The following is a 13,602-nucleotide window of genomic DNA, read 5'->3' as shown; positions in this document are numbered from 1 at the left end:
GGAATAAAACCCCTCAACTAAGTGCCAGGCGGGTAATTAATCCCTTTAACTACGAACAATCATGCTTAAACTACATAATCTTTTCTCCCTGGAATGGAGATAAGAAACGCCCTAACCTTTGTAATAGAGATTGATAGGATTGAATCAACTGGTATAAATACAGTTGTAACAAGACAGAAAGAGACAGAACTCAGAACACAGAACTCAGAACACAGAACTCATGAGACAGAACTCAGAAGACAAGACCAGGAGACACAGAACTCAGAACACAGAACTAAGGACACAGGGCTTGGAAGACAGGACCAAGAGAGACAGAGCCTAGGCACAGAACCTACACAGAACGTTCTCTAGAGACAGAAGAACTTCGCTGGCGAGAGCATGCCGGAGGATCCTGGACCGGGACTGGCCTCGGAGCCTGGAGGCGGAGCCTGGAGGCAGAGCCTGGCGAGAGAGCATGGCAGGGGATTCTGGACTGAACCTGACTGCGGAGATTGGCAGGAGAGCCTGACTAGAACCTGGTGACTGAACCTGACTGGAGATCCTAAGCAGAACCTCTCTGGAGATCAAGACCAGAACTTGGCTGGAGATCCTGGCTAGGCTGCTGATCAACTGAACGCTGTCTCCGTGTCATTCCTTCTTCGCCGACTCCGTCCACACCTTTGGGGACCCCTGGACCCGCTGGGGCTGGACCCCGGCACCATGCCAAACACTGCCAAGAAAACACATGCCCCATTCCCTATTACCTCAACATGAAGCAGAAGCTCCGCCAGAAGATACAGCACCACCGGCAGCACGCGTAGCTCGTGCGCCAGCGGATGCCACCATCAACACCCACACCGTGCCTCAGCCGAGTCTGCCTTCCCCTCCTTCAGCACCACCCTGGCCCCCCACACTGCATCCCAGCACACCCTGGACACCACAGCCCCCGACTCTGCCCCAGACCTCGCCTGTGAGCATGTCACTAGCCAGCTTCTCCAGTGTGGCTAGAACACAGCCTCCACCAGTTTGCACTGGGAAGCCCACTAACCAGGTGTCAGACCCACCGCACCCCGCCTGGCCCACCTGCAGTAGTGGAGGCACACGGCAGATTGCACGTGAGGCAAAGCAGCAGCAGCAGCATCTGTACTGGGTGAGCACCAACAACAGTATGGCCCTGAGGTATAGTGACCCCTGAGAGCCAGATGGCCCCCATGCGCCTGAATGTGACCCAACCAGGTCAGTGGGCCTGTTATTCTGTCTCCTGAGCCCTGGCAGTGGCAGCCGGCACCCATCCCCCAGCAACAGTCAATGTGTGGCATGCCCAGACCCGTGATGTCTATGCAGACCCAAGGTGCAGCCACCTCAGAGCATCTCTCCAGGTGCCCTGCAGGACCTGCTGCGGACCCTGAAGTCTCCCGGCTCCCCCAGCAGCAGCACATGCTCAACATCCTCAAGTCAAACCCTCAGCTGATGGCAGCTCTCATCAAATAGCACATGGCCAACTAAGTGGCCAGCCAGCCCGGCCTTCAGCTCTAGCCCAGCCTGCTGAATCTGAACACCATGCAAGCCAGCGGGCCACAACCTGCTGTCCCTCCGCAGCAGCAAGCAATGGGAGGCCTGAACCCCCAGGGCCAGGCCTTGAACATCATGAACCCAAGGCGCAACCCCAGCATGGTGAGTATGAGCCACAGTACAGAGAGCAACAGCAGCAACAGCAGCAACAACATTGCGGGAGGCATATCTGAGTGTCAATTGTGATGGGGTGTCACCTTCCCCTGATCGCCGGGTCGCCTCCCGCCCCTGAGGGCTCCCAGACTGTGAGAGGGGGCAGGCCAGGCTGAGGGACCCCCCTGCAGTGCATGAATTTTCATGCACTGGGCCTCTAGTATCTAAATAAAGCTACAAAAAACAAAAACCCTACTGCAGAGCAAATAAGGTGAACTAGTCTCATTTCTCCACGCTCTGCAGCTTCAGTGTCTGTATTAAATAAAGAAGGCAGTCTTTAAAGCAGTGGTTCTCAACCTTCTGGCCCTTTAAATACAATTCCTCATGTGACCCAACCATAAAATTATTTTTGTTGCTACTTCATAACTGTAATGTTGCTACTGTTATGAATCGTCATGTAAATATCTGATAGGCAGGATGGTCTTAGGCAACCCCTGTGAAAGAGTCATTTGACCGCCAAAGGGGTCGCGACCCACAGGTTGAGAACCTCTGCTTTAAAGTACTGAAATTAAAACAGTTACGATTAATCAGATGTGGAGGTAATTAAACATGTTCAGTTATTTTCTTTGCAAAGACATCAATCGATTCTCCACATGTGAAGAAGTCACAGTTCTATACCACAATATGCAGAGATGCTGCCAATCAAGATATTTTGAAGAAGGACTTGCTAGTTTAGCTATTTCTCACTTGAGCCCCTCAGTAAACAACCCCGTCACATGCGTCCAGGTGAAAGGATCCTTCTTCACAGGTATTTACTCTGAAAACTAACAACAGTGACTGAAGGGAAGTCGGCTCTACCAGGACTGAGAGTTGGCCTTGGTCGTTAAACTCCCCCCGCCCCCAAAAAATAGCACCTGCCATAGAAAGTGCCACCTTCACAGACTCCAAGCACCAGTGCAAAGCTTCCTGACCCTCTCTCCAGGGCAACAGGTGAGAAAACAAACGGCACACTGCTGTGACAGCTAACAAAAAGAGGACCTGTCCTTCCGAACTAAAACGGCTGCTCAGGAATTCTTTAACTTTGCTCTGAAAGTCTTACTGCAATACGTTCCTTTACAGTGTATTTCTGAGCATGGTCTGCCAAGACAGGATGATCTTCAGGGTCAGGATAGAACTTGCTCTTGTGATCCAAGAGTTGTCACAGATCAACAAATTCATCAACAAATGTAACTCGCCTAACAGCAGAAACATGTTTTCTTTGTCACATAATTATGCAGACTATGACTCAAAAATGCACGTATCAGAGACGTACAATCATTAGTCCCAAAGACACAAAGAAAATCTGGTCAAGGAAACCCAAAAATATCAATCTTTAGTTTGTACAAATCATCAATGTGCCAGGGGCCGTACAGGGCTAGTGAATGGCGCACCTCAGAGGGCGTTGTTAGTACTGATCTCGGTGACTCCGAACTGTGCAATGCACAACCTGGGGAGCTGCACAGGTGGCTCTGAAATTAGCCAACTCGAAAAACACAGATTCAGAGTAAATACGTGACAATGGAAAAGAAGAAAAAGGCAGACCCTGAAGGCAGGCCTTGGAAAACCCTAATTATCCACAGAGAAATTTTACATAGGAAATTCTGAAGAAAATTAAAAAAAATATCACTAGACCTGACCTGGATGACTATTTTTAGAGCCTTCACTTTCTGGTCCGAGGCCCAGGCATCCTTCAGCGACTGGTTAAGCTCCTCTATGCGATTCACATAATCCTGTTGAGTCAAATTCAACAGTTCCTTTTGGGATCCCTGTGGGAAGCAAGAGAGAAAGTGTAAGCACAAAAGGAAAACAGTGTCCAACTTCCAACCCTGTGAACAGCACTGACTGAGCGTCGCTCTCTAATTTTCCTCATAAGCCCCCGTGCATTGATAGTTTTGTCTTATGAATAAACCGGTTCTTTACATTTTCTGCAAAGACGGGCAGAGTGCAGTGACTGAGAGACTAGCCTTGGAGGCCAGTCTGAGGTAGGCTAACTCCCAGCTCAGCCCCTTCCTACCACGTGACTCTGGCTGAGCTGCTCTCCTCCCAGAGCCTCCTCTGCGGCCAGATAACACAGTTCTCAGCGCCCACGGTGTGCCAGGCATGATGTGCCAGATGCTCAAGATGCAAATGTAAGCAGAAAGACATTATTTCTGCACTAATGGAGTTTAAGGTAGAGGACAAGATGGACATTAATACAAACTGAAATAAATGCTTGGGAGGAAATGACAGCTCACTGAACCTGCGGTGCCCACTATAAGAAGTACGACTGTTCCCTGTGCCACTAAGGACAAGACTGCAGGTCACCGACATGTACGAATTGAGACACGGTCTAATTTCAGGGGCATTCAAAGAAAAGGTTCATCTCAGAATGGAAGATGTATGGTAACCGGAATGCACTCCAGACGGGCGGTCACAGATGGTTTCCTGGAGGAAGCAATGCTTGAGAAGAGTTTAGTACTGAGCAGGCAGGGGGGGGGGTGTTAGAGCAGAGAGGACTCTCAGTGGTGTACATATACTGAGCAGGCCGGGCGGGGGGGGGGGGGGGGGGCGAGGGGTAGGCGAGGGGTGATGGGCGGGTGTTAGAGCAGAAAGGGCTCTCAGTGGTATACATGTACTGAGCAGGCCGGGGAGGGGGGCGGGGGGGTGTTACAGCAGAGAGAGCTCTCAGTGGTGTAGGGGGGACTGTAGGGGGGGACTGCAGCGGGGGGCGGGGGGGGGGGGTGTTAGAGCAGAGAGGGCACCAGGACAGAACAGACCACAGCAAGCATCTGTGCAGAGAGCAAGGCGACCATGTGGATGGATGAATGGTGTGGAAACTAGCACAGCCCCTGGTAGTGTGTGCTCAGTCATCCTTGTCTATAGATGAAAAGTTCTAAGCTCACAGGGGTCAGGGTCACCCTAGCCCACAGGCTGAGATCAGGAACCACATATTTTTTATATGAATGTCCCCTGGAAACCAGTGAACACTGTTAAAGAAATACACACAGAAGGTTCAGGAAACTGGGACTAATCCCACTGGTCATTTGACTCTGAGATAGGGCCTTCCCTTGCCCTTTTGCAGTAGGAGGAGCCATGTGACTAGTTTGGGCAAATGGGCTGTGAACAGAGGGGCATGTGTCCCTTTTGAGCTGAGGCAGTAAAAAGGGACCCTCTATTCAGCTTGGCTGGAAGCTCTGTTGCAATGGCAGCACCAGGAGATGGTGTCTGGCAATGCACTGGGTGAGTCATGCTTTCTGAGCACGTGCAAGCCCTGCAGAGGGCCACGCAGTCCTGCAGCAAGGCAGGACCTTGGTCCTGCATTACCTCGGAGATGGCTCCGTGGGTGCAAAGTGAGACCTGTTCTAGACGACCTGGGCTTGCTCAGGCATCACAGTGAGAACAGACAGTTTAGAAGGCCAGCCTGAGCCTGAGCAGCTCCTGGGCCTATTTCCCGGATCAGTGGTGCCTGAGGAGGAGGCACAATGCACAGCTCGAGAATTAATCAGAGCAACCACCAGAGAGAGCTCCCTGGGCAGAAGAAAGAGAAGACCACATGGCCCTGTGCTCAGCAATGACCTGCTTACCTCCTCAAAGTCATCCAGCTCTTCCAGCCTGGTCCGAACCTTCTCCGACACTGCGAACGCGGCAGGCCCGGCTCTGCCTAAATGACATGGGCTCTGTCACATGGGGGATTTCCTGTCACCAACACCCCCACCGGAGGCATCTTTGACTTTACACTTCAGAGGCAACATCCTTCCCTAATCATGGTCCATCAGAAACATTTCTGCCTTAAAGCTACCCCTGGGAGTGGAGGACCAGCAACAAAAAGCACCTACTATGTTCCATCACTTATTCCTAAAGAAAGGCGGTCCAGATAAAGATGCCCAACATGCACCACTGAATTGTTCTCCAAGAACAAGGCCTCTCAGGCTTCACGCGTGTGGACTCTTGTGCCCTTACACTAACTAAACAACCACCTTGCTATCTGCCGGGAAACGGAAATGCTGGGGCTCCAAAGCCCTCTTGAGGAAACACGACAGGGAAGTCCTTTCCATCGGCAGGGACAGGTGGACAGATTAAGGAAACACTTCAGGCCACGGGTCAGCTGCAGGGCTCAGCGGCCTGTCCAGCTGGCTGCTGCTCTCCAGCACCTCCTATTTCAGAGCCTTTCTCATTCTCACGGGGCATCTGTTCTAGATCGAGGGCCCTTTGCTCCTGCTACCAGACTCCCTTCAGGAGCTAGAGGTTATTCTTCTGAGCTCTGGTGCTCGCTCCGATTTGTCTGGGATCACTGAGAGCATGGTACTATTAGTTCAATACTAACAACTACTAAAGTCAGAAGTTTCTAAATAATTTGCTTTTTTTTAAACCCTTTTCTACTATTTCCTTCATTCTGAAATATACTATATACAGAACTGTGCACACATGTACATTTTAATAGATATTATTAAACATTTGTAACCACCACTGAGTTCACTCCTTTTCACTGCTCCACTCTGTGAGGACAACACAATTTTCCCTACTCTACTGTCCATGGTGCTTGTTTCCTGTAGGGGCCACTCTGAACTATGCTGCCAGGACTACTGCTGTGCTGTCTCCTGCTCATGTGTGCATGCATTTCCTCCAGGCAGGAATCACTCAGGATGTGTTAGCATTCAGATTCTATTTCCAGGAGATCTGGCAGGGCTACGACTGCATTTCTGATGGGCTCCCAGTCACCTGTGGTCCGAGGACCACACTTCAAAAATGCAGATGTGGGCAGAGTTAGAAAAACGCTCTGTGAAGAGCCAGACATACAATTCTAGGTTTTGTGAGTTGTACAGTCTCTGTACACTACTCAGCTCTGCCATTATAACATAAAAGCAGTCACAATCTGTAAACCAATTGGCATAGCTGTGTTTCCATAAAACTTCATTTACAAAACCAAACACTGGGCCAGATTTGGCCTGCAAGACGTGCTCTGATTTCTGATATAGGGTACATTTAGTAGTAGAAATTCTGGGTCAAGGAGTTGGCCCACCTCCCATTTTAATAGGTAATACAGAAATACTTTACACAGTAGATAACGCCAGAGTCCCTGTGGCTCACATTCTCCATAGGAGATATCAGCAATCTTTGTTGTTTTTCCGAACTGTTGGATATGCAATGCTATGATTTACTTCTTTATGGTTTGGGGTCAAAGTTATGTCGACAGCAAAGGTGTTTTACTCTCCTGATTCCCAATGTGCTGTCTCAGCCTGCAGAGAATGGGGGAGAGCTGCAGCTGCCACACTGGCAATTTAAACGTAACACAAGGCCAAGAGCACCCACACCCAGAGGAACATCATCTGTCAATCGCTTCAGAATCGCCGGGGGCTTCAAAGAAGAAATCCTGGACCCGCTCCTCAGGATTAGGTCAACAGCACAGTGGGGCCAGCGGCCTGTGTTGTATGAAACCTCGATGACCCTGCTGCACAGCTGGTTTGAGAACCCTGGGCTGGAGCTTCCGGCCACACGTCTCAGCAAAGGAAACTGAGACATGCTGTGTCAGGGACCAGTGGCCAGTGCGTCTGAGTGCAGGCTCCCCTAACCAGAGACTCTGCGTTTTACACGGGAGAGACGACTGCTCTGTAACCCTGAAAGCAAGCAGTGGGCCCATGTCTTACTCCATGTAACTCTTTGGTCTTTTCTTCCATTCATCATCTAAATATGTATTTCAATTCTACTAAGTCTATGTGTAATCTAGGAAATAATAGCTTCAGTTGAATTGGATAACAAACTTTTTTTTTCTTTTGTGAAATTATATTCAAGTTAATGAGAGAATTCCCATCAGAATAATAACAACAAAAACTCACCTTTTTCAGAGCCCATAAACAGATTCTGCAGAGGCAAAAACAAAAAAAATTGTTAATAATTTTTAAATCGTACTGGGTTGTATGACCAAAAAAAACCACACCTGTAAGCTACTTAAATTAGTACTCAAGTAACACTAAGACAATAAGACCCATCATTTTCCAACAAATCCATTTATTTGTTCAAATGAAAATTAGAAATAATTACTAAGAGAATGAAAATATACCTAAGTAAAAACTACTGGCAATTGTAATTTCTATTCAATTCAGGTCTCTCTCGAAGTGAGGAACAAATAGCAAAATTTTGAGGGCATTGGAGTCACGTGACAGCACTTAGCCTACTTAACATCAGGGTCCACAACCTCGGCACTGATGACATCAGGGGCTGAAAAATTTTGTTGTGGGCGCCCTGTGCACTGTGGGATGTTCAGCAGCACCCCTGGTCTCCACCTACTCGATGCCAGTTGCACCCTCACGGTGTGACAACAAAGTCTCCAGACAATGCAGCATGTCCCCAGGGGGTTAATATCCCTCCCAAACGTGAGTCAATGCTCTAAGTTAAATGAATGCACACAGAAAATAAGAAAAAAATTTAACAGTCCGACAGTTCTCCCTGCCATTCTGCTCAACAAGAACACGCCCTGAGAGAAGGAAGAGGACAGCGCCATCCGAGTTGCCTACCAAGGTCTCGCTTTCCTTCCTGCTCACAGGTGGAGTTTTGGTGGGCACAATGTCACACTTCCCAGCTTCCCTTGTATCTGCACACAGCCTGTGGCTACCTTCCAGACAAATTAACTGGATGTGTTGAGAGGGACTCTGGGAAGTCTCTAAATGCGAGAGGGTACATCCTACTTTCCCCTTTCCTCCTTCTTACAACTTGAACAAGAGGTGACACTGAGCCCATAACCTGAGGGATAAGGATCCATGTCTGGGTAGATGGTGTCAGACTGAGAAGAACTGCAGGATCCCCAGCTGGTGGCGTAGAATTGCTTGGTGCGGGGAGAAACCCACACACTGAAGTTGGGTGGAGACCCACAACAAAAAGAAATGACTACTCCATCTGAGGGAGACCCTGGGGCCAGTCACGGCACTCACGATGGAGAGCTTCTCCGTGGTCGTGTACCGGGCAAGGATTTCTCCTCGCTTGCTGGTCCAAGGCTCAAAATCCAATCCTACAATGGAGTTCTGGTCTCTATCACCTTTCTTCCTGGAGCTGTCCTAAGGAAAGACAAAACAGCCTCTTCAATGCCAACATAATTTTATTCTAAAAATTAAAAAGTATAAGCAAACACACTGACTAAGCATGGTTGTATAACTGAAATTTGTTAAGAGAACTTAAATATTGTCATGAAAAAGGGTAAATAGTGAGGTGCTGGATGTGTTAAATAACCTGATGGGGGATCCTTTCACAGTGTATATGCATATCAGTCATCACATCGTATACTTTCAATAACTTATAATTTTGTCAATTATACCTTATTGTTTTTTAAAAAGTATAAGAAGGAGCTCAGTAGAGCTCAGTGGTTAGAATGTCAGCCCATGCACCAAAGGCAAGGGCATATACCTGAGTGGCAGGTTCAATCCCTAGCCCCAGTCAGGGCATGTGCAGAAGGCCACCAATCAATGTGTCCCTCTCTCATGGATGTTCCTCTCCCTCTCTCTCTCTCCCCCCCCTTCCACTCTCTCTAAATATCAATGGGAAAAAAATTTAAAAGGCAGCCAGTACCTCACTGTAAAATAAAATACATCTACCAAAAGGTTTGCTATGATAAAAAGAAAAAGAAAAATTAGGGCAATTCACCAAAAATGACCAATAAACATATCGAAAGATGCTAAAACTCATTAAAAATCAAGAAAAGGCCTTGGCCGGAGTGCTCAGTGGTTAGAGCTTTGGCCTGAGCACCAAAGAGTCTTTGGTTCCATTCCAGTCCTTGACCTGGTCAGGGCTTGGGCATGGCTTGTGTGGGAGGCAACTGGTGGATGCTTGTCTCTCTTATTTTTTTTCTCTCTCTCTCCCTTCCTCCCACCCTCCCTTCCATTGTCTCTGAAAAGCAATGGAAAACATATCCTCAGGTAAGGATTACCAAAAAAATAAAAGAATCAAGAAAAGGCAAACTGAACAAGATAATTTTTCAACTATCAGAATGGCAAAAAGTTAACATGACTAATATTCAGGTCGGCAAGGGTACAAAGAGACAGACACTCTGAAATACTGCTGGTAGGAGTACACACTGGTGAAGCCCTTCTGGGGAACAATTTGGCAATAGCCATCAAACCGTAACTACACATTGCCTTAAGTCAGTAATGAACTTCTAGGAAGCTATCCTGCACAACCCCTGCATGCCTGCATGTAGGCACAAAGCGTATACATGTTCAAGGACCAAGGCACCACCATCTGTACCAGTAAACACCAGAAACCGTCTGTGTATGTCAGAGGGGGAATGAAGAAATAAACTGTGTTATACCCATTCTTTAGAATATAATATAACCATTCAAAATAAGAAGGATGTTCTAGAAGTACTAACATAGAAAGTTCTCCAAGACATCATGTCATGTTAAAACTAATGTATAAATGTAGTACAAACTACGTTTTAAAAAAAGTAAATAAATGTATGAATGCCAGCATAGAATGAAGACTAAGAGTGTGGACTCTGCAATCAGACTGGCCAGTTGGAATTCCAGCTCAGATGTGACGTAGAATCTCTATTCCTCTGCGTGGGCCTCTGTAAGTAGGAATTATAAGACCTCCCTCTTGAGGTGATATGAGAACTAAACTTAGAATGCACTTAGAAAGGCCTGCCATATAGGAAGGTGATACTGTTATTGTTGCTATCCTATATAATAAAGTGGCAATATGCTAATTGACCCTCATTCGGTCATGCCATCACAAGATGGCTGTGCCCACAGCGGAGGCAGGGTTCCCGTAACACAAATGGCTGCGCCCACAGCAGAGGTTCCCATAACGAGTGATCAGCAGGGACCTGAGGCTGTGTGGCGCCGGGCCTGGGCTGGGGACCTCAGGCTGCGCCCTCCGCCCGGCGGGCCTTGACGGGGGATCTCAGGCCATGCTCCCACCCCAGGCCAGGGGACCTGAGGCTATGCTCCCCACCCGATGGGGCTTGACGGGGGTAGGGCCAGTCAGGTCCGGTTCCCCCTCTATGTGGGTGGGGCCAGCAGCACGCAGGTGGGCAGGGACTTGACTCTGGATCCCACGGTGCACCCCAGACTCTGACAGAAGGAAAATTTTCATATACATTTTACTAATTTTCTTTCATCTCTGACACTTCTATTATAGAGAAAGGACAAATAGCAATATTAAAATATTTTCTCTAATTAATTCCCTTTTAATGTGCATGAATTTCTTGCACCAGGCCACTAGTTTATATATAAGTATGATGTATGTAAATGCTCAGATTACTGTCATAAATATCTATGAAACTACAAAGGAAGTTACAGGAGCATATACCTTACACAGATAACACTGATGACCTCCGAGGAGATGAACAGAATGAGGGGAATTGGTTAACAGGATTTCATTTGTAGTGTTTGACTTTTTATATGAAAAACTAATTGAATTAACTACATAACTACACAAGGATAAATTTTCCAAAAAGGATTATAAAAAGAGTAAAATGAAAATGAAGAAAGCATTTTAAAATGCTTTAAAAAAGAAAAGAAAATCTTCAGGATCTGCGCCAGCTTCTCACTGTCAGGGCCACCTGCTATACAAGCTGCACTCTGTGCATATCTGAATTCTGTGAATTGTTACAACCAGAAAGCACCCATGCGGTTTAAAAAGAAAACCATGAAAACCTCATCCCTGTACCCACAGGCCCAACCACCAGAAAGACGACCGCCAGCAGGATACAGTACCTTGACAGCTGCTGTGGCCATGGGGTCAGCACTGGCTGCAAACACAGAGAGGGGATCGGTTCCATCCAGCACACTGCTTAGCGGGTCCACCACGGAGCTGGAGGATGAGGACGTGGAAGAGGTGCTTCCCTTCCGGCTCACCTTCTTAGTCTTGGACTCTGTGACCTGTGGGAACAGTCATGGTGGTGAGATGGAATCTCCTCCAACTCTTCCCCTGAAACACTTGAAAGGGATGTCCCTCCTTCCCACAGCTGACAATGTCTTTGCCTCAGGATTTCTTATTCTGTGATACACTGAAATGATTCAGAATCCCAGTCACAGAAGGAAAGGGGACCTCCAGGTCAGGAAGGAAGAGGCAGGACCCTTGTGGTTAGAAGGTGGTGATGTAACATTCTTGTAGGGCCTTCAAGTCAGAGTGCAATCCTTGAACAAGCAACAGCCACATCACCTGGAAGCTTATAGAAGATGCAGGATCTCAAGCCCGTCTAAACCTACTGCATGAAAATTTGCATGTTACAGCAAAGGTCGAGGTAGGATGATGACCAGGGCATGCAAGCTCCCAGGGTCACCGCACTCTGGGGACATTGTCCATGGCTCAGCACCGCTATCCCATCATTGCAAAGTAGTGACTACCAACGCCTTCCTTTCTGGAGAACTTCTCCCAATGCCAGGCCTGGTTTTCAATACAGAGCCATGTTTGTGTTCCACAGGCCCCCATCCCTCCCCAGCTGCAGATGATTGGCCCAGGGAAACCTCTGAGCCAAAAGGATCCAATTAGAGACTCTGGTAAAAAGAGAGAGCAACATCCAGGAGGGCTAGTTATGCTCCACTCCATTTTATTTTTTAAATCTTTACTGAAAGTATTATGTATGTCCTGTTTTTCCCCCATTGACCTCTTCTACCCACCCCGGTCCCTGCCCTAGCCCTTCACTACCCTACTGTCTGTACCCATGAGTTACACATACATGCATACAAGTTCTTCGGTTGACCTCTTCCCACCAATCCACCCTCCCCCACCTGCCCTCTGAGGTTCCCCAATCTATTCAATGCTGCTATGTCTCTGGATCTATTTTGTTCATTAGATTCCATATGAGTGAGATCATGTGATACTAGTCTTTCTCTGGCTGACATATTTAACTTAGCATAATACTCTCCAGGTCCCTCCATGCTGTCTCAAAGGGTAAGAGATCCCTCCTTTTTACTGCTGCATAGTGTAAATGATGTAAATGTGCACAGCTTTTTATCCACTCATCTAGTGATGGGCATTTGGGCTGTTTCCATATCTTAGCTATTGTAAATTGTGCCGCTATAAACACAGGGGTGCATACCTTCTTTCTGAATGGAGTTTCTGATTTCTTGAGATATATTCCCAGAAGTGATATCACTGGGTCAAATGGCAGTTTCATTTTTAATTTCTTGAGGAAACTCCATACTGGTTTTGACACTGGCTGTACCAGTCAGCATTCCTACCAGCAATGTACTAGTACTAGGGTCCCTTTTCTCCACATCGTCACCAACAGTTATTTGTTAATGACAGTCATTCTGACTGGTGTAATACCTCAGTGTCATTTTGATTTGCATATCTCAGATGATTAGTGACTTTGAGCATTTCTTCATATGTCTCTTGACCATCTGTATGTCCACTTTGGAGAAGAATCTCTTTAGTTCCTTTGCCCATTTTAAAATTGGCAAGTTGTGCAAGTTCCACGTATATTTTAAAAGTAACCCCTTATTGGATGCATCATTATCAAATACTAGAGGCCAGTGCACAAAATTCGTTCAGGGGTGGGGGGAACGGTGGGTCCCTCAGCCTGGCCTGCACGCATCCTCTCACAATCCGGGACCCCTCGGGGGATGTCAGACTGCTGGTTTAGGTCCCATCCCGCTAAACCAGCAGTTGGACATTCCTCTCACAATCCGGGACTCCTGGCTCCTAACCGCTCGCCTACCTGCCTGATCGCCCCTAACCATTCTGCCTGCCTGCCTGCCTGATGCCCCTAACCACTCTGCTTGCCTGCCTGATGTCCCTAATTGATTGCCTGCCTGCCTGCCTGATTGCCCCAACCCCTTGCTTGCCTGCCTGATTGCCCCTAACCACTTGCTCGCCTGCCTGCTTGATCACCCCTAACCACTCACCTGCCTGCCTCATTGCCCCTAACTGCTCACCTGCCTACCTGATCACCCTTAACCACTCTGCCTGCCTGCCTGATCGCCCAACTGCTCACCTGCCTTCCTG

At 47.8% G+C, this 13,602-nt stretch overlaps 1 protein-coding gene across 3 annotated transcripts in view; it reads right to left on the bottom strand.

Moving 5' to 3' along the window:
- Window positions 1-13,602, bottom strand: part of VPS35L (VPS35 endosomal protein sorting factor like) — a 160,623-nt gene that overhangs the window by 121,383 nt on the left and 25,638 nt on the right. For 2 of the 3 annotated variants that reach the window (XM_059691973.1, XM_059691974.1), the window contains exons 3-7: window positions 11,367-11,531; window positions 8,589-8,711; window positions 7,497-7,521; window positions 5,247-5,323; window positions 3,321-3,449 (exon numbers count right to left, since the gene is read on the bottom strand). In XM_059691973.1, the coding sequence (XP_059547956.1) occupies window positions 3,321-3,449; window positions 5,247-5,323; window positions 7,497-7,521; window positions 8,589-8,711; window positions 11,367-11,531 (519 nt within the window). Of the gene's footprint in view, window positions 1-3,320; window positions 3,450-5,246; window positions 5,324-7,496; window positions 7,522-8,588; window positions 8,712-11,323; window positions 11,532-13,602 lie in introns of all 3 variants that reach the window. The other variant, XM_059691975.1, reaches the window with a different exon arrangement.

The sequence above is a fragment of the Myotis daubentonii genome, chromosome 4 (genome assembly GCF_963259705.1).
Source record: "Myotis daubentonii chromosome 4, mMyoDau2.1, whole genome shotgun sequence".
In the NCBI taxonomy this organism is placed as follows: domain Eukaryota; kingdom Metazoa; phylum Chordata; class Mammalia; order Chiroptera; family Vespertilionidae; genus Myotis; species Myotis daubentonii.
This window is presented reverse-complemented; position numbering and strand designations above follow the sequence as displayed.